The following is a 25296-nucleotide window of genomic DNA, read 5'->3' as shown; positions in this document are numbered from 1 at the left end:
CTAAAGGCTGATGGTAGCTGTAAGGAATTGTGTAGTAAGCTGTTGGTAAATTGCCAAGGGAAATTTGTAGTCAGAAGTAGGCTGAGGAGCAGAAGAGTCTGTGTAGATGCCTCTTCCTGTTTGTTCAGAAATGTAACTCCTGCTCCAGCAGACCTTTCTGAGGCTATTTCCAAACTATGGATCAAGCTTTCATAGACTCAATCTCAACATTTTTTCTGCAATTTCTCAAGACAATTCCCTGTGTGCAGACTGGACCTGCCCTGCTTTCAGGCCCCAGGCTCACAGAGCCAGGTGTGGGTACTGGTGCCTCTGAGCTGTTCCTCAGTGACACCATCTGCCACGTACTGGCCCTCAAGTGAGATAATACAAAAGCTGCTGGAGCAGCTCTTGCTGTCAGAAAGACTAAATATTGTCTGACTGTACAAACTTGTGTTGATGCTGATGCACTTGTGTTCCTTGCAGTTGCAGGTGAGGATCAGCACTCTCACCAAAGCACAGCTGGCTGAGAGGCAGCACGTGCAGGCCTTGCTTGCCCGCCTGCGAGACATCCAGCTTGCCCTGGATCTGTAGGATCTACCAACTTCCCAGCTCAGGGGTAGGACTTTTTGCCCCTTTCATAGCAGGGGACAATGGAAGAGATGTATCCATTCACTTAGTTCTATGTATGGAATTTATATTTGATAAATTAAGTGAAAAGAATTTTGCTTTTTTAATTGTTACTGTAGCTGGAGCTACATCTACCTCATGCTGTACTTGCAATACCTAGTTTAGGTTACCTGTCATGCCACAAAGATAAGCAACACAAATAAGACTCTTTATTTCAAAATGTTTGCAATTAAATGAGTTCATGTCAGTAAGTCATACACTTTGACATACAAAAATACCGTGCTACTGATACAGTTGAATTAAATGGATTCTCCATGCAGGAGAAATTCACAGCATTATCAGTACCCTCGAGGAACTTTTTCACTCCTGGGGTGCATTGCTGGCCCCTGCATCACAAGCAATGTTGGTTTATTAGCTCGCTCTGCACAGTATTAAAACCATCATACCAACAGCCACTTGCATGCTGAATCCTCTCTTCCTTCTGAGATTTCTAATAAAGCAAACATCAAGCAACCCATCCTCCATCACTAGGCTATTATGTACCTTCAGATACTATGGATGATGCTGCTGAGTAGGAAGAAATTAAAGCTTAAACTTCCTTTGGTTCTGTCTGGATGTCATAGACCCCAGTGGAAAAGAAGGAAAAGATTCAGTTGTCTTTTTCTCTCATCCACTGGAACAAATTTGCTTTCTCTCGTTAACATGACACTGAAGTTTAATCAAAAAGCTTACCCTAACTTTATCCTCTTGGAGTTGATATTTGCCTTACTCTTTTCTCACTCTCAAAGGTTTAAAAAGACTTGTATCTGGTACTATACTGCTGCAGGAGTAAACTTGCTAATACCAAGAACTTTAACAAGATAGGTGGCTGAGAGCCACTTCAAGCTTTCAAACTCCTCCCTGTGTGAGGAAACACTGACTCCTGGAGCCAAATGAATTTTCTCCTGCTTGTCACCCAAACAGCCACCCTCATCTGACTCATGCCTGGCTACATCACTTAGAGGCAGTTTATCATCCCTTCCTTCCCGATGACAAGCTAAGCATACAGGACTTGGCAAACTGGACATTTGTACAACAAAATCATATTCTATTTTCTGCAGTGCATACAAAGAAGGGTTTCTTTAGGAGATCAGAGCTCATCAAAGCCTGTCATCTCCTTGAAGTAGCAGAAAAGTAGCTCAAGCAAGGAAGTAGTAGGAGAAATCTTTCAGAAAGCACAAAGGCAGGTTTCATAAGCGTGTCCACTCCAACAAGCTCTGGATAGCAAAATCATGTTTGAGTGCTGGGACTTGAAACAGTTTATTCTCAAAAAAAACAATTTATACATTGCTTTAAAACTCAATTCCTCTTCATTTTGGCAGTGGTTTTTGTCAGTGCCACATGCAGTAGATCCAAGGTGTTAGATTTTAACTCTTCTTGATGTGAAGTCACAAAGAGGCTTTAAAATTTTACAGTGGGTTAAGCTTCAGCACAAAGATTTCAGCCCCCAGCACATTCCTAGCATTAAGTATGAGGGTACAAGTCAGAGCCAGTGTGGTTTTTTGTTTTGTATTTTGAATAAGATGAAGTTGTTGCCCAGTCAAGGGAGGGCCAGATTGGCACCTGGGAAGCAACATGGGATTTCTTTAAAAAGCCATAAATATTTTGAACACAGTCAGTGCATAGGGCATTTCACTCTGTACAATAAAAATTGGTCCTGAAGTAGCTGAAGCTGTCCTTTAACAGAGGAACTAATTCTTCAAGAATTTAGTGACAAAGTAACGAGATACATAGCAGAAAGGAAAAGCATACTTCAGTTGCCATCACATCACCCAGCAAAAATATGCCCTGTGTCTTCTAACTCCTTAATCCAAGAGGTGAAGTTAACTGTCTTTCATAAAGACAAAAACTTTAAGGCCTGGAATAGCAAAATAAAACCATGAATTTGGAAGAGGGCACAGATCACAAGATGACAAGTTCTGATGTCTGGAATGTAGACACAGGTTTAAAATACTCTGCAAACCCATTTTTAAAGGAGCAATGTCAGACAAAAGAACTGAAGTTGTTTAACAGTACAGAACTCAGGATGAGGGATGAGTGTCACTCATTGTACTGACTGACTGTTGTACATTTTACTTTGTTTGGGCCATGAAGCCACACCAGCAAATTTCACTGTTTGGCCATCTGTGCATTCAGAAACTGCTTTTATCTAGTGGGTGGAGTTTCTTAGAATAAAATAAATATGAGAATATATTCTTTACTCAAAGTCTGAAAAACAGATTCTGTAGATGCAAGGTACAAGGTTTGACTCAGCCTGTCAGTGTCCCTTTAAATACAGGTAATCTCTACCTCCAGCCTTTCCTACTGCACCTGCCTAGGAAGGCTTAACAGGGACTTAGAGGCTCTAAGAACATAATTATCCTGTGGCACATTCAGGGGAGAGCATGAAAGACTACAGGCACAGGGTGGGCCTGAAACCACCATGGGCAACATCTTTAAAGGCAGCTGTACCCAATACATCCATGATCATTCAATTCAGTTTCTACATTCAGCAGCAGGTAAATGTAGACCAAATACTTTCAAGTTTAATGCAGCAGTGACATCTTTCTTCCTCCTCACCCAGGTCCTGCTGAGTGATACAAACTTGATAAGTGAAACACTCAGTGGTGTGAAAAGAGTCCCTTTTTATAGAAAATCTTCTTGCTGAGACAGTTCCTATAGAGAGCCCAGTGCTTCTCCAAAGCGGATTTTCTGTCCAGCTTTGAGGTTGAATCTGAAGTCCTTGGGTGCCTCAAAGATTAGCACGATCGTAGAGCCTAAGTTAAATTCCCCTAAATGTTCCCCTTTCCTCATGGGGATTCCCTCCTTGTTGTTATTGGAGATGAAGCTGAAGTCATTGTAGGAACCTTTAGAGTAACTTGGACTGTTCGTGTGCAGGTCCTGTCCAGAGAAAGAAGAGGAGGATTTCAGTGCTCTGTATTCATTCATCACCACAGCTGTGAACTGTACACACTCATGCATTTTCCATGCACAAACTCACAGTGCAAAGGTGCAATAGGAATATTTTTTAAATTGTCTATATTGGAGACAAAACTGTTTAAATCAGTCTTAGAATATCAGTGCTGTGAAACACCCTAATTTCAGGGTAATAAGGTTTTTCTTTTTTTTTAAATTTTGTTATGCTGCACCAACCTCAACCATTACCAGAAAGGTGCCTGCTATGACCCTGCTATGCTCACCTGGTCAAAGTAGATGCGGATGGAGCCCACGTTTGTTGCTCCTACAGCTGTTAGTGAGAAGAAGCCATGTTTCCAGTCACCTGTAAGGACAACCCGTTCATTGTGGCAGAACAGTTCCTTGATCCAGCGAGCAACTCCAGGATTGACAGACATCAGAGAGCCTGAAGAAGTGAGAAAATATTCAGGTTAGGTTGTCTGGTTTGTAGTGATAGTGTAATGCCACTCAGATGTTGTTTTCAGTGTAAGTGGAGCTGATCCAGTAAACAGCTCTGTCAGTTATTTGTAGGAAGAGAGGCAAGTGCCAGGCAGAGCAAATAAAAGAGAAGTCTGTGCTGAAAACAAAGGGGTCACAGAAGGATGTGCGTGGTGGGTCAGTCTCCCTCTCATGGTGTTTGAAACCAAACCCAAATACTTAAGGGTTTTGCTAGATACTAAGAAGTAAAATATTCTTATCTGCAAGAACATCTGATCCCAGCTCCAGTAGTGTAACTGCTCAGTTGCATTTTCTTTGCCAAGCACAAGCAGAGATCATCCTTTAGGCTACTGTTTGGTGTGAGGAGAATTATCTATATTTCAGATACAAACTGGATAAACAGTATTTGGGAACAAATCAGCTCAGCTTGAATCAAGGGGTATTTCAAAGAACTCAAACAGTTTGAATACAATATTACTGTTTTCACCATTTTTATGGTGATTTGCTCTGGTAAACCATACAGCTGCAAAACCCATTACTCTTTGAGACAAATCATTTTTCTACCACTGTCTATCATATTACTGTACAACTTCTGCACTGGGGTGTCTCATTCTGCAGAGGCCCATAGCAGTGCTTCCCTCCAGAGCTGCTCTGCAGCTGTTCCCTAGGAACAGAAACCAACCTGGGAAATGCCGGCGGTGTGACACTGTCCAGTCTGTGGGCGAGTGGAAGCAGTGATAATCCCCTGGTGCAAGGTAAATTACACAGTGGTAGAGCTCATTCCCCTCCTTTGTGACCAGTTGTTTCTGAAAAGAGTTACCAGCTGGGGCTGCAGAAAAAGAAGGGAAAGGAAGGGGTTAAAGATATTCCTCCTGAAGTCATCTACCTTAGCCAGGCAGTCTGTGTTAGACTGTGCAGTAGCAGAGGATTAAATGCAGCTCACATGGATTTGTGAGACTACAAAAACATAGGTTTCATGCAGAAATCCAATATTTCCAAATGTTCCTTTCCCTTTACAAGAAAATTAGATCCTGGATTGTTTCAGTCACAATGAAAAATTTTCTTTTGGAGTTTGCCCTTCCCTAAGCAAAACAGCAGAAACTGAAATCAGTACAACAGAATTTTTATTAAAGCTATCCTTTAAGAACAGAATTTGTGAAGAGTCCTCTAAGTCATTAGAGGGGTAGTGCTTGAGCACGGATCTTGTTAGGATCCAGTTTTTGCTAGCCAGTGCTTGGGCCCATTTCAGTGTGACTGCAGGAGTGCTGCAGCCATGGTATACAACAGATATTGTAGTCAAGTGTAGGAACCAAGCAACTCAGTTCAGATAATCAGAATGAGCCAGGCATGACTGTATAAAGGCACTGGTGAGAAAGAGAAGAACTAGAACAGCGACATGGTTACCCGCAAATAAAACAAACCAAAAATCAGACTTGCTTTTGTTCCTGACAGTGCGAGAAAATGTTACATTTTTTCATCTCTCTTATGATTTCTGAGAACACTGAAAGAGTACAGCAGAATAAATGCAGAACTGACACAGAACTCACCCTGGCTAAAATGCGTTTCCTCTGTAGAGATGCGAGGTCCCAAGAAAGATTCCAGAGAATAAGTAACCCCTTTCACTTGCTCCACTTCACAATTTTTTACCTGTCCGAAATTCAGAATCTTTCCATCAGAGGGACTAATCTACAGCAAAGAGAAAAAAAAGGCAACAGTCAGCAGTTCATTAATTCCTCATGAAGCAGTGCCATTCCTCTGGGAACTGAGGGAATGGCAGTGCAGGCAAAGCCCTCCCTTCCTTCCACTCACCACGCTGTGCACACAGCACACCGGCCGTGCCTGCGGTTTCAGCTTCCTGCGGAAGAACTCACTGAGGTTCCTGTAGTGGTGCAGATCCTCCACAGCTGCCTCCTTCATGTTCACCCCGAAGGTCCAGATGTACAGGCTGTACACCGGCTTCCGCAGCCACGTGGGCAGCTCCACCTGGTTCAGGCGGCCCCAGGCTCGCGAGAGCAGCCGCGTCGGGACCGACTTGTACAGGGCAACCTGAGGGGAGAGCGGCAGCACGTCAGTGCTCTCCCCACTGATGGCTCCCTTACTTCTAACACAGGAAGGATCAGACTGTTCCTGCAAACCCCTCCCTTGAATTCATGTAGCCTTTAAGGCAGCAAAAAATTTACACTGCACTTCATCGTCATTCCCTCCATTCTGGCGAGAGTAGACAAGAGATGAAACATACAGGATAAAACTTCATATAACTTTAAAGTGAGGCCAGAATTTCCAGTCCTTTGCAGGCTGAAGCTCCACACTGAAGTTACTACAAACTGCCCAGTGTGAGGCTTACAGAAAAAGAGGAGACAATTGCACATATTCTGGTAGAACGCTAATCAGAAAGGCTTAACATTACCAATGTATAAATTTTTGTGAATAACTAAATGAAAATTGACTGGAAAATAACTTCTCAGTGTTGGATGACATGTTCCTCAGATGCAGCTGCTACTGAGGGTGCTTCCCACACACCCAGTCCTGTGTGTTGTATGCTCTAATGAGTATACAAGTATCATCAAAGAAATGTACCCACTGGATACAGCTACACAGGTATAAACTTATACCAGCCTTACTCCTTCTCTCACAACAATGGGAGCTGCTAATTGCAAGAATATTAAGTGCCTTTATTTCTGTAGAAATACACCTTTGGACTTGCACCAAAACCCAAGTTTTAGCAAGGAAAACAAATGAAGCAAAGTTGGCAAGAGGTATCTGCTGTTGATGGAAGTGGAGAGATGACAACATCTTTCTGTTGATAATTCCAGCAGACAGCTCCTCTGGGGTTTGTGGTACTTGCTGTCAGCCAGGAAGCTCACATGGCTATGATGTAACTGGGGGAAGCTGGGGAATATGGACCAAGGGAACTGAACACTCTGAAACCAGTTTTACAAAGGAAGTGGTGATCTGCTGACTGGTGTTTTTGAGCAGCTACATTCAACTTGCAGCTAAACCTTGGGATTTTTCTTAGTGAGAGTCATTTGTTCTCAATCATATCCTTCATGATGAAGTCTTGCAAAACACAGCCATCAACACAAACAGAAGTATGCACTGGCTCCATCATACCAAATACAGCAAATTAAGATTTCACTTACAAATCACCATCCTGTGTACATACAGGGATATTTCAGAAAGGAAGTACCAACCTAATCTTACTTCAGATAAAACCTTCTAAATAAACAGTGCTTTAGGTTATATAAGCTGAAGTACTGAAGAAAAAAATGTTGCCATTTTATTTGACATGCCCTGTACTGTATTAATTTCTAAAAATTAATTTTGCTGTTTTCCACCAACACCGAAAATGTACATACAACTATAAAATCACACCAATTGTCAAAAGCAGTATTTCCTAGCAGCCCCTTGTCTTCAATGGAGCCTGGTTTTCAAGCTGATGGGATCAAACAGAACAGATGTTCAATGAAATAGGCTTAAGAATGGCAATTTTGTTCCTGTTTGCAATCAAAATACTTACTTGGTTGTTGGATTCTGAAATTGCATGATTTGTGGGGAGAATTACTACATGCAAGCCATGCCATACCCCGCTCTCAACAGTGTCAGAGCAGAGATCTGTGTATCATTTGGACATGCTGGACTACAAATGCTCAATGAACTTGAGGAACAAACCCTCTTGGTGCGAAAATAACAGAAAACAAGAGACCATTTCAACAGAACCAGGAAAAGGAACTTGCCAAAAGGTTTGGTCTTCCTTGTCCTAGCCCTGATACTGTGATACTGAAGTTTCTGTTGACTTTCCCTGACTGTTAGAGGACAAAGTAATTCTCTGCTCCTGAAAAAGTCACTTGTCTGTGAGGCAATTAATCAACACAACCACAGCGAAAACTAAACAGAAGCATGAATTGCAGCTCTGCTTTCACAGCAGTGATCAGCAGGCTGCCCTGCTTGCAGCAGCTCTCCCCCCAGCTGCTGCCAGCTCCTCCAGGACACAGCTCCCAGAGGTGGCACACGAGAGAGCTGCTCACACTTACCCTGCTCATAGGCCTCCATCCCACTCTGGTCAAGGGTTTAAGAGCACCGAAAGGCAGAAGGTAATAGAGAATAGTCAGAGGCCAAGAACGGAGTTTCAGAGCAGGCCTAGACATACAGCTCAGCTGGCCCAACCTTCGCCTCAGGGCCAGCTGGGGGAATTGCAACCTGAAAGATCACATACACAACATCAGAGGGTCAGGCATCTCAGCTGCAGAGCCACCAGCTTCCGACAGCTGGGTCACTTATTCCTGCTAAACGTTTCTTAATCTTTCATACTACAAGTCTTTACTCCTTTATTTTGATCGGTTCTTCCCCTTCCCAAAATAGAACAGTTTATCTAAAAAGTCCAAATAATGGTGTTCACCCTCATAGGTCACATTTTATGAATGACACCCTCAAAAATTAAAGGTAAGACCAGTTTCCAGGTCTTAAAGCCTTCACTGAGTATCCTGGTTCCAAACAGGGAACATGTGGACAAAGCCAATATTTCTGCTACAGCACAACAGTCTAGTCTCCATAGCCCAATAATCAACTCCCCTGCCTCATAACCTGCTGCATCTCTTGATTTTTTTTTTGTTACATGGCTGTCTGACTCAGAGAGACCTCATTTTACACAAATATCATGGCGAGAAGTTGACCTAACTCTCACAGGGAAAAGCTGCTCAGCTTCTTAGCAGAGGACAGACATTGGGGGCCTCAGTTCAGACCTTGCAGGAGGTCTGGATGCAAAACCCTTCAAGTCCCTATTTATTCTTTGGCTTCTACTCATGAAAAAACCACTGGCATTTCCAAGGTCACATTATCAAATGGCAATCTGTCTACCTGAGGGCAATCTATTGAAATGACTGACTGAACTCCTGGCTAGGACTGTTCTGCAAGCAGGCCACAGTGACGTGCACACACAAACTGAAGCGGCACAGTCTGGCTGCTCCAGCTCACTCTCTCAAGGGATCCTGTGACATGAAAGAGGAACTACAAAATACTGCATATGTCTTTCCAAGACAGAAAGAAGCTGAGAATTTAAAAGGAAATTTTCTTGCCAACTCGTTCTTTTCAAAACTTGGATCAGAATTAAAATATCAGGCAGACAGGTATAATTGTCACCACTTTGGGATACACGATGGTGCTTTTGGCTCAGAGATGTTTTTTCTGCAGTGAACACAACTTCTTTCCCTTGAAGAACTAATAAATAGAGAATGATCTGTGCATTTTAATGCAACAGGGAAAAAGAACCCCGAGCAGAAGTGCTGTCTTAGCAGAGTTAATGCAGGATTCTCAGCAGGAGGTAGGACTGACATGGGAATAGGAAGGGACACTTCACATTCTCCCTCCCATCCCCACCACCCAGCAGAGCTGGCGGGCCAGGAGCCGGGTTGGGTCCTGTTCTCCCCCTCCTGCTGCTCTCCCCCCCTTCACTGCAGTCGCTCCTGGACCAATCCCTGCAGAGCTGCATCGCATTGGAGCCCTCGGGCTTCTCACTGCCTTGGCCTGGTTTCAGAGCAGCCCCTCAACTAATTTTTCCATTCTCCTAGTGATAGAGAGTAGAAGGGAAAGGAATGAAAGCTTCCCCGTTCCCCTTGTCAAGGAACAGCATGCCCTTCTCTGCCAATACAATGTATAAGGAGCTTTATAGTAATTAGGCCAAACAAAAGCTTCACAGATGGCTCCCGCTCCTTCTGCCCAGAAACCCTCCCAGCCTCCCTCCCGCTTCAGTCACCATTCCTGCAAAGCAGAAAATACTGAACAGTACCTGAAACGAGTTCTCCTACTTGGTGTCCCACCAGCAGAGCCAGCTGGGCCTGGACTCTCCAGCTGTGGGTGCTGGTCCCCGGCACAGCTGCTGCTGCCGCCGTTCCCTGAACGCAGCCTCCGGACATGAATTTTAACTTTGCGGAGGTTGTAGCAAGAGGGTGGAGGGTTAGATAAAGCTTTGTAGCATCTCACCATTTCCCTGTGTGGAGCTCTGGTCCCTGCAGGGTGTTTGACTGACACATTGTCAGGGTGACGGCTGTTGCAAGGCTCAGTCTTTTTTTCCTCTACCTCTCTTTCCTTTGCTTGCTCCGGTATAGGAGAGAGGACACGGCGTCACAGTTCCTAAATCCCCCGCTGGTTTGTCTCTGGATTCCCTCTCTGTTTCCCACTTGAATCTCTGCTACGAGAGTTGCAGCTATTGCAAACAAACAGGCATTGTGTCATATTTCAACATCCCACTACAAAGCCGACTCTGCACACGATAAAAATGAGCTGTCCATATGAGCAGTCCTTGCTTGTTGCTAGTCCGGGTGGCCATTGAAGCCCAACTCCCCAAAAAACACCCTGCAGTCTGTCCCAGGCTGCTGGGCAGCAGTGCTCTAGTGAGAGGAGCAGCCAGCTGGCCTTGCACAGCTCATCCCAGCACCAGCCTGAATGCAAGGCTGGGAGGAGGAGTGGGGCGGAGAAGAGGAGGAGGAGGAGGAGATAACTCCCAGCTTCAATTCTGCAGTGCAGCAGCTGCTGCTACGAGTTCTGGACTCTTGGGCACCAAAAATCCTTTCCTGCTCTTAGTGTCCAGCTTGTAAAGAACAAAACAGAATGGAAAGGAATGTATTTCTATTTTACAATTCTTGCCAGACACAAACATCCATCTGCGGAAATCTGCTTCCATCTAAAAACACTCAGTTAAGGGAACAGGTAATGGATGTTCTTCTACAAATAACCAGATACATACAAAAAAAGCCAGTTTTAGGGCCAGCTTGAGAACTGGATATAAAAGAAGTGTTATGTGTCTATTATGTGACTTTCAGTATTGTCACAGCTTTTATGTCCAGTAGAACTAAAATATAAAACAGTAGGAAACTGCTTGGTAGCTGGTTTGATTTTTAAAGACCAAAGGCTGCACTGTTTCTATCTAAGCATTCTAAGTATACAGAGCAATTTCCCTCTTTAATCCTACAGAACACACCTCAAACATAGATTTTCTGAATCTCTTGTGACTGGGTTTGGATTGTTAAGGGAGTCCTGCTTCAAGAAGTGGAAGTCAGATAGCTACATCTCACCTCAGGATTAAACCAAAGACTCAGAACAATTTCAGGACTGACTCTCTAGTGGTTCCATTTCACTTCTGCTTTCTGCTGAAGCTGGGTTCAAAACAAACAGAAAAACCCCTCCTTGTTTCCAAAGCCTTCTAAGCACCATGAAAACTCTGTGGCTAACAGAGTCGATGAAAAAGAGCACTGTTGCTCTGATTGAGGGAAAGGCTTGTATTGTAACAGGGATAATGCAGGAGGAGTGGGAGGACCAGCAGGAAAAGCTAGAATTAACTAGCAAATGGCATCCCAGTCAGGCCTCAAAAGGAAAATATTCAAGCAGTAATTGTGTATTTTGATTGGCCTTCAACTCCAAATATTACAGATACTCCCTAGACACACCTCTGGAGGTGCTGCATTAGAGTATTTTTCTCGGGTAGAAAACTTCTCTATGGTATTTGTGTGTCAGGAAGATCCAAGACCTGCGTGCATGTTGTTCAAGCTGAATTTTAACAACTGCAAATCAAAAAAGAAACCAGGCTAACTGAAAGAAGGGAAATTTAAGATCAGTGAAAGCACTCAAAACATACTCCTTCCTCCCTGAGCCTTGTGCCAACTCTTTTTGTTTTCCTATTTAAAATATCATTTAGTCTTTCTCTGGCTGGCACAAGAAACTCCTACACAACAAAAATGATGCCATCTGTATAGTAAAATGCTGAAAGCAGTTAGCCAAAATCCTATCAAAATTCCAAGAAAAGCATCAAGGAGCACAGGAGAGCTACTTTGGGAACATTAGAAATTAGTAAATACTTAATTTTAAACAGCAACAAGCTAAATCGACAACACTGTTTCAAAAGAAACTTCATCTGACCAAGACAAAATTATTTTTCACACTGAACACGTGTGTTCACAGAACTGTGGGGAGAGAATTCGTTTGGAGCTGGGCAGGAGCAGCAGAGCACCCAGCCCAGCAGCTCCTGCAGCCAGGGTGGAACCCTGCTCCCCATCCCTTCTCCTGTGCAACCTTCACCCTTGCAGAGAGAGAGCAAACACATCACATCTACTTCAGTGCTCTTCCCTTCAGGATAAGGGAGGTAGCCCACAAGCTCTTCCAGTAAAATCCAATTTGATCCCTCAAAACACTTTTAAGGAATTATCATATTCTCACTGAGTAACCATGGTTCTATGGAAGCGTGTACCCAGATAAACAGCTGACCTGCTCCCTAAAAAAACCCAGACACTGAAGTGTTCTACAGCCTGATGAAGTGGGTAGTACCACCTTTCAGTCCAAAACAAAAAACGTGGGGCAAGAGAGATTCCTCTCCAGGAAGGGGAAAACATGGGTGTTACAAGTTTTTTTTCTCCACCTCTTAAAAAAACTGTGTGCAGCCAAGTAAGAAGTTTCTCTGAAGTTCTGTTCTAGTCCCCTCATTACATTCACCAGGATGCCAATACCTGAGTCCTGCTGAGGTGCTGAGATGCCTGCTGTGGCTGCCCCAGAAGTAACATGCAGTTCCTACAGTGCAAGAAGGCTGAAATGAAAAATCCACCCTGAATTTACCTACTTTCCATGGGGAAAGGAACAAGAACTGCTCATCAGACGGCTCATGACAGAGGAACTCATATAATGGCATCTCAACAGCTGGACCTCTTGGGATGCAGGCAGTGCCCACAGCCTGTGTCAGCTTAGATATCATCAGCTTAGACAAAAATCTTTAAAATGTTTGGTTTGTAGGGGTTGCAGACCATGCCCAAACTCCCTCACCTGTCTGAACTCACCCAGAATGCATGCTGGGCAAATAAAGCAGCAGTTAGCAGCAGGTATGAATCCATAGAGAATGATCTCATAGAGAACTGCTAATCTGCCAGCTATGCCACAGCTTCTACTCTGTCAGCTCAAATAAGCATCAAATCCTGTGACCTCTTTTAATTACTTGTCAAATAGTGAACTACTGAAATCCTTCTCTCAAGTGTTAAAAAGACACAGCAAGGCAGTTGCAAGAAAGACTAATATGCAACTGAACTGCAAACCTGCAGCCTCGGTTTTAAACCATAAGCATGAATCATTAGGCTTGGAATGTGCTGGTCAGTGCTCAAAGCCCTCTGGTCAAACTTTCTACATTTGGTCACAGAACTACTGTTTAAAAAATGCACTGAACGCACCCCAGTGCTGTACTCAAGTGCCAGCAAAAACTACGGTCTTGCACTCAGGGGCGAGGTACTGGGTGCCCGTTGTTAAATTCCCTTTCCTTTCCCAGCAGTAACTGTTTAATATCACAGACCTCATCCCTGCTCCCACCCAACCTTCTCCGCAGGCGGCCCGGCAGGACAAACACTGGATATTCCACACCCAGGCAGGAGCTCCCGGACTCGGAGAGCACAACAGAACCGCCCCGATGCCGCTGGAAAGCTGAGCGCAGGCTGAGCGTCTGCCAAGGCCACGGGATTGCCGGGCAGCGCCTTCGGGAGCTCTCCCGGGAGGAGTTTTCCAACGGGACGGCTCCGCGATTGACCAGCGCTGCCTCATCGAATGTACCATGCTCGGCTGCGTCCACCCGTACTGTCTGAAATGCTTTACCTCTCGTCTGAAAAAAGCCTTTCTATACAATCTCTCTTCGTGTATTAGGAAAAAGCTTTTTATTGCTTTCCTGTAACTTTACAATGCTGTTTCAGTTACTTTGTATAAATAGAGCAGGGAGAGGGAGAAAAAGAAATATTTTAGGATAGCCTAACTGGAGGACTGGGTTCTGAATTCTGTGCAAAAATCCCGTTATACAGTCTCAAAGATCTTCTGTGAAGCAAGGAGATAAAGCTTTATTTATTTTTAAAAGTTACATGAAATTTGATGGCACCCTTTCAATACTTTGTAGTAGTAATTTCCAATTAACGGTTTAGAACAACACTCCCCAGTACCACCCCCTACTATCGCCCCATTATTTTAGTTCAAGATATCAGTAGAGCAAACTCTCAGCTCCAGAAAGGATCTCTAAAGGAAGCAGAAGCCGCATTACATCCTCCCCACAGAGCAGCACCCGGCGGAAGCTGCGCAAAAGCTCCGGCGGCTCCTCGGCCTCCTGTCCACCCCGAGGGACTCTGGACTCCGATAAGCTGGTCCAGCAGACTCATTCTATTTAAATCTACTCAGAGATTACTCATGAGTCGACTTTGGAACACCACCTGAAACTTCCAGCAAGCCAGAGTGAATCACCCCTTGGCCGCCAGCCCTCGCACATCTGCCCTGCGGTCCGGTAGCCCTTACCTGATGCCCAGGGAAGTCTCCTTCGTCCCGGCTTTCCGCCTTCAATCGCCAAACGACACCGACCCTTCCTTTCAAAGCAGTTTTCAGACACGTGAACAAAGCTCGGCGGACTGTGACCCCCCCCATGGCACCGCAGCCATCCCGCCCCCGGGGCCCCTTCTCCGGGCTGGGAGCGGAGGCGGCCGCAGCCGCATGCCCCGCTCCGTTCCTACCTCCCGCCGCCGGCAGCCGCTCCCTGCCCCGCTCCGCTGCGCTCGCTCCCGGGCGGTGCCGGCCCGGCCCGGCCTTAAGGAGCAGCGCGGGCCGGCGGCCCTGCCCCGCCTCGGCCCCAGCCACTGGCGCTGCTCGGCGGCTCCTTCCCGCAGCGCCCCGGCCCCTTGGAGGAGGAGCCAGGGCAGCACAAACGCAAAGGAAGAGAGCGGAGGGCTCCGGAACACGGGCTGTCCCCAAGGGTCAGGCACTCCTGGGGATCAGCGCTCCGCTTCCCAAAGAGCCGCTGGCCCGGACAACGGGGAAAGAGAATTGTCGGGCAGCAAGGCACCGATGGGATTCTGTGCCTTGCACAGCTTCCCACCGCGTGTCCGGCTGCGGGAACACAATCCCACACAGGCACTGGCAGCCAAAGCACCAAAGTGTGCTCCAGTCTCACAAACTGCTTCCGGAAAGCTCAGCTAAAGTGCTCCCTAAGCTCAGCAAGGCGCTCAGGAAGATGCACAGGAAGTTGCACGAGACAGAACAGACTCATCTAGTCAAAAGCTTTTTTCACTGTTTAGATTTTTAAAAAACCCACAAACCCAAACTGGTTTTATTTGGTTCCATTTGCCAGGACAACCGAGAAAAACATTTACACCATTGCAGTCTTTACACAATCTGATGCTGTTGAAATTACATTGGGTTGAACATTTTCTGACCATCTTTCTTGTGTACTTTGAACCACTTCACAAAGATTTTTTTAATAATTGCATAGATGCTCCAATAAAACTCCAAGCATCAGAATTTGGGAGCAAGAATGAGGAATAAGAGACCAACTGGAAATTATATTTCTTCCAAAGTCGAATTAAAAAAAAAAATCAGATATGCTTTCATTATTAGCTCTTTCTTGAACTTGAAACACACCTCTTACCATAACACTAAATGTCTCCTCTGGGCCAAGAAAAGCACCTTCTGTATTGTACTGCCATATGAGCTCCAGTATCCTCTGTTTCATAAATACAAGCACTTCCTGCCATCAGTAGGAAAGACTGTTGTTCTTAATTCTGAGAATCCAGATCCTAAACCTATACTCAAACACTTTCCTGGTGAATTAAGTTGTTTTTAAAAACTGGTCCATGACAATAAGCTGCAGTCTGAACAGTGCAGCTCACTTCCAGAGACGTTTACTGTGCTTTCCTGGCACAATCAGTCCAATAAACACTGCTTTTTCCTTACACAGAACAGAGCAAACTACAGGAGCAAAGGACACCTACAAGTTCCACTCTCAAAACTCTGGTTCATCTGCTCACTCTGTTCCTCCAAACTGCCCCTCTGGCCAAGCTTTCCCACAGTAATTATTTGATGCTGTATCAACAGTGCCCTGGTGCCCAGGTAAGAAGCAAAGTGCCTCTGGTTAGCATATGAATGGCATGCCATGCATGCAGATCCCAGCCAGGAAATGTTCTGTGACAGCAAAGATTTGGAACAATAAGCTTCCATCCAGCTGATAAACATCTACCTGTCTCCCTCCAAGCCCTCTGCTTTACCTCATCTAATTAAATGAAAGCTGATCCCCACTGGTATTCACAGTAGGAGACACTAAGGCGTTAATCAGCTCAAGCTATTAGCGACAGAATGTCTCTAAGAAAATTACACAAAGAAAAGGTCTGTGCTAAAGAAACAGTGGTTCTGTCTTTCCCTGTGGAGAAACGTAAGGGACACTTGACTTGCACCAGATTAATTTCTGCCCCATCCTTTCATGAAGCTCAAGCCAAACAAAACCACACAGAAGTGTACCCACTCTGTAATTCAGTAAAAAATGATGCAGACCTCAGTGAGGATCCCAGCATGTACCTCTGCTACAGGAGAGCTCCCCTGCCAGCTCAGCAGGGTTAATACATTTAATATCTGTCTTCTCAGAAGCAGGGCAATCTGCCTACACACAGAGCTGGCAGGTGGAAGCTGGTGCACATTCCCACAGGAACACGAGCTGGTACAGTGGAATTAGCACTTCAGAGCAGCAGGCTCGGCAGTGAGGGCACAGGCACCAGTTCCTTGTTCTGCATGACTCTTTCAAAGCCCATTCAATCACACTTGGCCCCTCTTTGCCTATGCAAAGGCTTATTCTGCCCTAAAAACAAGACAACACCCCCCCTCCACACCCCTTAGCATGAGCCCAGTGATGCAAAAAACCAAAACAATGGAAAATGATAGGTCAGCAAAAAAGCCCACTTCACCCTACAATAAAAAGGAACAATGCAGCTCTTATTTTTCTTGAATCCTTCATTGTTTAGAATATTTCTTGCAATGTCTGACCACAGTTTCTCTTTTTCCTCATAACTATTGAGCTTCCTTTCCCTCCCACAGAAGCATTCAATAGAACTCAAACACATCAGGAAGGACTGGGCTGTCTTGTTAGTGTCTCCTGCTAGGGTCTGCTGCATCTGGGGCCCTGCTTATCAGTTTGAAATTCCTTGTGTGTTTCCCCACTGTAAAAACCAAATCCTTTAAGCTGTTTCATCAAAAACAACACTCTTAGCTTCACCAAATAATAACAAATCAGCATATCAGTATAATGGAAGAAGGCAAATGCAGTAAGAGAATTACCAAATTTCATACCAAAAAGTATGAACAATAACAAAAGAATATTTGTTTCCAAGCATCAAAATTGAATTGACATTGCCTTGTTAAATAAATCCTCTGTGGACACTTACCAGTTCTTTTTTTAATCAGAACCCATTTGAAACAAACTTCAGCAAGAAAAGAATATACAGAAGACAGATTTACAGACAGATTCCTGAGGAGCTATCACAGCCTAAGCTGTTAGCATCTGGACTGTCTGGATCATATCTGGTTTTGGTCACTACTGAAATTTAGGGATTCCAGCCTAGTCTCCCACAGGCATGTGGCCAAATCACTCACACACCAGCAGTGTGCTCAGGAATGCAAAGAAACTGCAGTGCCAGAGGTCACACTGAAGCATCTCCTACACAACCTTAAAATCCTAGAATCTTTAACTCCTTGCCTTCAGAAGTGACACTGAAGCAGGCACTCATCTGGCTGTTTGGAAGAACACCACATAGATTTTAAACTGTCCAACGTGGAGTTGAACAATAAACTTAATACTTCAAAGGCAATACAGTAATTGCAGGAAGCCATGAAGTATTTACTTCAGTGCTGCAATGGGTGTTTGACCTATGAATACCATTCACACCACCTGCAATTCCACAATAATTCCTCAACTCCTTGGAATCCAAAAGGAAAAGGCAAAAATTCCTCAGGATCAAGAGGAATTTCAGACCTAAGTGAAAAAAAAAACTATGAAAAAAGGTCTTGCTGCACATTCATTCAAGAAACAGGTAAATTTTTATTAACCAGGCACTCATTCCATCTCGGCTTTCTTGTAAAGCACATATGGTGTCAGCCACACTAAAAGATGGAGGAGTTGCTGGCAGTTGCTAAGGTACCATGACTTCAGCCAAATGAGTTCCTGAAGTGACAGAAACTGTAGTTCCATGAGCTGTCAAAAACACATTGTCAGTAGATGCAAATTCAAGACTCCTGTGTTGAAATGGAAGCAAAGGAGCTTTGCATCAAACGTGGCAGAAGTAAAATTGCCCCAGTTTTCTTACCTCCCATTCACTTGCAAGCTTCACAGGCACCTCTATGCCCCTCTTCTCCAGCTGTTGCAACTTGTAATCCTCATATTTCCTGTATCCTGCATATCCTCCACCTGTAGCTACCAGAACATGGAAGGGCCGCAGGCGGAAGACTTGGCCCACAGGAGCAGTGTGAAGCTTCTTCCTGTCTGTAAGAAAAAATCACAGACTTCAGGAAAGAGAACAGCAACACAGGAAAGAGAAAGCAATCCTTGCAGTGAGGGATATGAGCTGGGTGATGAAAATGTGATGAGAAAAGAAATCTGACACAGAAGGTCTGTACAGATGCTCCTGAGTACTCCAGTTCTTGCAGTTTACCAAGTTACTGTAACTCAACTGACCAACACTAATTGGTCATCTGTAGTTTTAACCTCATCCCTGTCCCTGCCACCCCACATGCTTCCAACATTATTCTCCCCAAAATATGTATAAACTGTGCTCCCTGAAAGCCCCTTGGAGAAATACACAGAATTAGTGTCTGTCAGCACTATCAGTTTCCAGCTGTGAGAACATTGGTACTGTGTGGAATAATCATTTGCTGGGGAACAATCTGTACCACAGTGAAGCTTTGTGCTTCTCAGTCATTTAAGCTTTCACTGCAGTCAGGGAATCCCCAGACTGTACAGCTAACTGGAAAAGGGAAGGAAATTATGACCCATTTTAGAGTAGGTGGGGGAACAGGAAAACAGGCCCATTTCTGCTGTAATACAAGTCACCACATGAAACAAAGAGATGTGTAGTATTAAATCTGGTTTTTACTGAGTAAATACCAAGCTCCTCCTGCCTAAGTCCAGCCTTGCAGTCACTGTGAGATACGAGGACACAGTGTGGTCACTAAGGAACAGACTGAGCATGGGGCAGGCACAGCTGTGGGACTATTTCCCTTCCAGAATCTTCAGAGAAAACAAATCTGTCCAGGGCTCAGTCAGTATTAGACTGTGCTGCTCATGTCTGTCTGCCAGGCAGTCAGAAGTTCTCAGCAATGAGTAGGAGTCACTACCTGACAGAAAATGCCCAGGACCAATTCTTGATCCTGATTGCTGTCATTCCCACAGCAATCATTAACTTGGATGCACCAGAATCAAACCCAATGAACTTTAACTTCCTCCAAAGTCAGGCTTCTTAGGGTTTGACTATGAAAGGATGCATTAGCAACCAAAAGAATCCAGCCAACACCAACTCTATTTCTAGGCACACATAGAGACAAAGCACAATTGTTTTGAAGTCTGGAAAGCTTTAGTTCTAAGGAATTTAGTTTAATAGAAGCATTCAGCCATGATGCTGCAAAAAGATGCCAAAAAAAAAGTAATTCTTGTCCACATTTTGTTTTATCAAAATAATATTTCTTAATAATTTCTTTCCTACACCGGTGATTTAAAATATTGCAATATATCCTGAATGTACCATAAAACAAAACCAGCTTTGTTCTTTCTTAAAAAAATAAAAAATTCTTTTCTGGGGGAGAAAAACAACAAGGCAGCAACTACAGTTACAGTTAAGATTCTAAAAATTATTATTTCCTAAAGAACAATGCTCAGGGAAAGAGAGGGATCATTTAGAACAGCTGAATGTTTAAAAAGACAGACTTGCTTGAATTTACAAAGACTCTACAACCTTTCAACTTTGTATCACTATTTCAACAGAAATGTCTGTACACAGACCAATGATACTCTTTAGCCCTAAAGCCTTTAACTCCCTTCCACCACATCTTTGGTTCTAAGTTAGCAAAGCTGCCCAGCTATTTCAGCAATTTGACAAATTCCCAAACTAAAACCCCTCAGCAAGAACAGCTTTTTCTGGTTTGGATCCAGAGAGAGGCAGTTTCTGTTTCAAGAGCATTGATTACACCCATGTGAACATTTCTCTTCCTCTAACAGTGACCAAACCACATGGTGTTCCACAAGCCACAGCAAACACAATTTAAGTTGTTGATAAATGAAGAGTTGACTATTTTCCCATCTCCAGCATTAATGAAACAACCCTTCTGTAACTGGTCTCCCAAACATTATCATTGCACAGGCATCCAACATGCCACTGTCAAGCTCATTTGCCCTGACAAAATTCCACACCTTTCCCACACAAGTGTACAAATTCTAAGACAAGAACATTAGTTACTGATTCTGGCAACAGAGCCAGGTTTAGGCAGCTGGCACTGCTTAGATTTCAGCTGAACATCTTGTTCTCTACTGATGCTACTGCTGCTCCCTGGAAAGCAGCATGAGAGTGTGTGGAGAGCTCATCCTTGGCACAAGAGCCACCAGAAACAAGTGCAGGACTGTCAATGTACTAATACAACATTTTTAGATACTACCCTAAATCTGAAGCCCTCACAGATAAAGCCAGCCTCTTCCAGAATTCTCTTAAACACTGAGTATTCTCAGCAAAGGAGAATAAAAATTAGAAACAGTTTCCTTCTCTGGAGCAGGTGAAAAAGACACATTTCCTCAGAAAGTGGAAAATTCAGGATGAGAAAGGAAACTGAATAATGGCAGGAGAGCTCTAGTTTATGTAGATGCATAACTGCTGCTAGTTTATGCAGATGCATAAATGGTAGATGCAGTAACATAAATGCTGCTCCATTACTCTGACCAAATTAAGAATTTCTTCCAGGACATGACACAAACACTTGGAGGAGGCCATTATAAGGGATAGAGGTAAAATTAGAGAAGAGTTATCTTTCCTTTAAATCCAAATCAGACTCTAAAAATATCAATTAATTAGAAAATGTCTGGCTAAAAAGTTGATTTGTTCAAAACTCAAAGCTAATTTTGACTAAAATGACCTTTCCTTCCTTGTGATCAACAGCTTTGCATTATGTCTCAACTTGCAAATTTTTTTTCTCTAATGACTTTGATTTATAGACAACAAAGCCCTGCTGTTTTATTCATCTCTCTAAGTATATTTTTCAATAATGAAATATCCATATATGATATGCCAGACAAAGCACTTGGACAGGCCAGTTAACCCAAAGAAATGGTTTTGGAAAATGGGACCAATAGCTCAGCTGACAAGGAAACCAAAATTGAAGACAATTATTTGTGATACTAATATAAGGCAATGCACATGCTACAAGTTTATAAATATTCCTTAAAAACAAACAGTAATATTTGATCTTCACAGCATTACCCAGCTACAGAAACATCAAGGGCAAGTACCACTGTAACCAAGTCCTAAACATTTCACGTAAACCTACTCTGATTTCCTGATCTATTCAAATTATAAGTACAGACTGAAACATAAAAGGATATTTATACATTTTCATTCTTCTAGGGCTGTTAAACTGCTGAAATCTGAATCTCTCAGACTTTTCAATGTGAACACCTGGTAAGAGCAGCACTACAGATCAGGTAATACAGTTGAATATTATAAATATGCATACGTTTGATGTTGCCCTTCTCAGTCACTTCAGTAGGTGCGGAAAGTACACAAATTATTGCTCATCAAGTTCATTTAAGTGGCTTTTTTAAAATGTAAAAACCCTGTCCTAACATGAATCTTTCTGGTAAATTATACTGTATTTTTAAAAAATAATTTTTGAACTCTAGACTCCTGAGAAAACTAACTAAAGTGCAGAAATTAATTAAGAAAAATAAACCTATGACTAATGGGTTTTAATTTGCTATGCAGGAATCATCTTCACTAGAAAAAGTTTCAGATGCCTTGTAAAGTTTGAAAGCAACAAACAACAACAGCTCATAATAAATCTTATTAAAAAGATACTCATGAAAAAGAAGTAAATATACTTCTTTTACTATGTGGAAAACACGATTTGCAAGCTTGTGTCTAAGGAAATGCCATTAATTGGTCTTTGATGCTGGACTCCCACTCCTTTCATTTAAAAAAATGTATCTTCCCCAATATGAGACCACAATTTGCCTCAGTGTGAGTGACCCTGAATTTAAAACCACTTCTAGCTATAACCCATCACTTACCAGTGAAAAATGTCCTGGAAGGAGGCTGCTTCCACAGGACTCCAGCTCTAACACACAGGTTCCTCTGCACCAGCAAGTTACAGCTGCACAGCAAGCTGCAAATACAACAGACATGAAGTGGCTGCTTAAGTACAAATGTTTAATAATGCAAATTTCAGTAGCTCAGCATAGTGACCAATATTTAGCAGCTGAGTAACAGAGGGAAAAGTCTATTCAAGTTATCATAAAATTTCCACTGAGCCTAGTCCCTTGTGGTCTACTCCTTTCCTAAACAAATTTTGAAAAATCCAACAATCCAACTGCTCCTGCAGGTATTTATTTAAAGATGCATCTTTCTATTTTCTTTTTCTTAACAAATATTGACATGTTCCTCTTGGGCTGCTGTAACAGTGATATTTTTCTGAGTATTGTAGGTGCTTATCTTGCCAATAGCCCTTCACAGACAACTATTTATGTTATCAGCATGTACTGTATCTTGGTCTGTCTGGAGCTCTAAAATGCAAATGGACTGGTAAATTTTATAATTATTGTTAAGAACTTGGGATTATTCCATTTCCACTGGGCTGCTACAACTGTGTCATTTAAGAACCTCCTACAACAGCAACTGTCTAGAGAGACACTTAGGATTTGGTTCATGTAGTTTTTAGCTTACCATCCTGGTGGGAAGGAGGAAGGGTGCATAGAGAAGTTTTGGATTCTGTGAAGTAGTAATGGCATTTATTAGACCAAGTGGTGTAGCTGAAAAAGTAAAAAAGCTGCCAGGCACAGCAGCTCTTCTTTAGAATTTAACTTACCACTCTGTTCACTGGTGAACTGCAGTGAGAGTGGTTCTGCCCCTCTGAAAATCCATAAAACAGACTTGGAACTGGCCAATATAGAGAAATGGTTCACCCAGGACTTCCTGTGTGTTTAATTTCACGTTCATAATAAGTCTGACAAGAAGGCATCCAGTTGTACAAGAACTATTCCAAGTCTGTAAATAAGCATGTTTAAACAAGTATTTGTGGCCTGCAACATCCTGCTGTCAGACAGGATCACAGGGAGGAGAGGGACAGAGTTCCCACCCCAACAGGCTCAGACCTTAGGAAGAACCAGATCTTTGTGCAACCTGCTCATTCTCAGGAGGCAATGCCACAGCTGGGATGTCTTCATCGGCCCTCTGGCCTTTCATCTGCTCTTGATCAGATACATGGAGGACACAATTACTTCAGTAGCTTACACACTGTTGCATCATTTGGGGCCATTCAACCTCAGGAAGTGATTATTAAGAGTTTAAAGGCTTAATTTCAGGTGTCTACTGAGTTACATATAGGCGTGATCCTTTATTTCAAAGAAGAATCTACAGATTTCTTGTCTAGAAGTCACACCATTATGTCAGCACACTTGGTAACACTGCTTTAACATCAGCCAACAACCCACAGCTAAAGTTTTCTCTTATCCCTATTGCAAGAGTGTCAGAAAATCTCACTGTGCCCTTCAGCTTCATGGTCTCTGTTAAAATCCCTGCATTAACCCAAATGTGACAGGACAGACCCTCCCCAAGCTCCACATTCCTGTAACCACGTGCTAAACAGGCCCCACTGCTGCATCATCTCCTAGGATGTTATTTCCTTAACAAGACAGAAAAAGGGCTGAACATACAGAACCTGTGTGTTCTACAGAGCAACACGTTGTGATTTGTCATGAACAACGAGGTCACCTGATGCTCTTGGGTCATACCAGGCCTGCACTAATTTGTGGACTTACAAGGCCTGTTTTACAACATATTAAAACACTTGGGATAAAAGGAGCACTTGCTCATCAGTTAGCTGGGATCCTGTGGGCTACTTCTAAGGGATTCAAGAAATAAAGAACTAATCGAATTAGCAATAGGCTTAAATTTAGCAGAAGAGTTTTCAAATCCTAAAAAGTAATGGGAAACATTATTAAAACCTAACTGCAGCCTAAAGCATCAGTATTAGCTTTCCTACATACTAGTGTATACAAAAATGCAGTCAGAACAGAACGAGTTGTGTTGGCTTCACAGGAGCATCCAGGAGCTGTTCCCACTGCTGAGGCAGGGCAGGGCACCTGGGACTTGGTACCTCCTCAGACAGTGAAGGACACAACACCTAACCCTAAGCTCTTACCAAAATGGCTTTTGGTGTCCAACACTGGAAAATCAGTTTCCATCTTACTCTGAAACCTGCCTAAAAACAGGCAAAGACAACAAAACTAAAAACAGTCTCAGCTTCCCTGCTCCTGACAGCCTGACCTTGGTGGGTACAAATGCATGTTGGAGTATTGACCCCCTGCCTCTCCCACCTGACTGGAGGCTGACGGAGAAGGAACTGCCAAGAAATTCCCTGTTAACTGCAGCCCCTCTGTGTCTTCAGCCATCTCTGGACGAGGGACAACACTCTGCTGCCAGCACTGGGGCCGGAGGGAACAGAACAGAACAGGCTGTGCACGAGGTGTTTTCTCCAGGTTTTGACAGAGAAGGGGGAATAAGGGGACTGTGTGTTCTATCCAAGAACAGGGAACAGTGGCTGAGAAACAGCATTCCTTAAGCTGTTTGGTTGCTATGAAAAGCACAAGCCGTAAGAGGATATCGCCTCTAGATATCTGCTCAGTGCCCGGCCAGGTGCTCCTGCTCCCAGCCATCGCCCGGATCGCATAACCCGAGGGGCTGCAGCTGCTCCCCATCCACCGACTGCTGCTCAGCACCTGCACTCTGACAGCTACAGACTGCAAACCCAGTCAGAACTGCACGAGGCCACACGCTTCTCGTTCTTAAAACCCCTTATCTTCCTTTCCAGCTTGGAGAAGGAGGGCAAGGCTCCTTACCCATGCCAAGGGCAGGGCCAAGGCTGCAGAGACAACCGCACTCACCCCGCTAGGGAAACGTCAGTGAAAGAGGGGGGCGAGAAGGGGGCGGCTGCGGCCCCCGGCCCGGCTCCTCCTCCCCCGCAGGGTGCCGGCTGTCAGACAGGGCTGTCGGGGCCAGACCATGACAATGACAGAGACAATGACAGTGACAATGACAGCCCCAGCCCCGCCGTTCCCGTACCTGCTCCGCGCCACGGCCGCCGCCATCTTCCCACGCTGCCGCCGCCACCGCGTCCTCTGCCGCGTCCCGCGCGAGGGGGCGGGAACAGCGCGGGGGCGGGGCCAGGGGCGGGGCCGCGGCCGTGAGGGGGCGGGCGGGGCCGGGCATGGCG

General features: G+C 44.1%; 2 protein-coding genes across 7 annotated transcripts in view; one reads left to right on the top strand and one right to left on the bottom strand.

Moving 5' to 3' along the window:
• SFI1 (SFI1 centrin binding protein) overlaps nucleotides 1-5169 on the top strand; it is a 26499-nt gene extending 21330 nt beyond the window's left edge. For 2 of the 3 annotated variants that reach the window (XM_066562433.1, XM_066562431.1), the window contains exon 29: nucleotides 463-1204. In XM_066562433.1, the coding sequence (XP_066418530.1) occupies nucleotides 463-570 (108 nt within the window). In that variant the 3' untranslated portion in view covers nucleotides 571-1204. Of the gene's footprint in view, nucleotides 1-462; nucleotides 1205-3792 lie in introns of those variants that run through there. The other variant, XM_066562432.1, reaches the window with a different exon arrangement.
• PISD (phosphatidylserine decarboxylase) lies at nucleotides 794-25202 on the bottom strand. Of its 4 annotated transcripts, XM_066562434.1 has the most exons (9): nucleotides 14526-14551; nucleotides 14314-14381; nucleotides 9800-10216; nucleotides 8049-8214; nucleotides 5827-6063; nucleotides 5565-5703; nucleotides 4700-4846; nucleotides 3825-3985; nucleotides 794-3525 (listed from the first exon to the last, which is right to left on the bottom strand). In XM_066562434.1, the coding sequence occupies exons 3-9, from the start codon at nucleotides 9994-9996 to the stop codon at nucleotides 3301-3303; spliced, it is 1272 nt and encodes a 423-aa protein (XP_066418531.1). In that variant the 5' UTR covers nucleotides 9997-10216; nucleotides 14314-14381; nucleotides 14526-14551; the 3' UTR covers nucleotides 794-3300. The 4 variants fall into 4 exon arrangements, with proteins under 4 accessions (XP_066418531.1, XP_066418532.1, XP_066418533.1 ...); XM_066562435.1 differs by lacking the exons at nucleotides 8049-8214; nucleotides 9800-10216; nucleotides 14314-14381; nucleotides 14526-14551 and adding exons at nucleotides 18138-18313; nucleotides 22097-22191; nucleotides 25146-25202; XM_066562436.1 differs by lacking the exons at nucleotides 14314-14381; nucleotides 14526-14551 and having other exon boundaries at nucleotides 9994-11370.
• Nucleotides 25203-25296: the final 94 nt, after the last annotated feature.

Source organism: Molothrus aeneus, chromosome 18, assembly GCF_037042795.1.
Source record: "Molothrus aeneus isolate 106 chromosome 18, BPBGC_Maene_1.0, whole genome shotgun sequence".
Lineage (NCBI taxonomy): Eukaryota > Metazoa > Chordata > Aves > Passeriformes > Icteridae > Molothrus > Molothrus aeneus.
The sequence above is the reverse complement of the archived record's forward strand: the minus strand, read 5'-3'. Positions and strand labels throughout refer to the sequence as shown.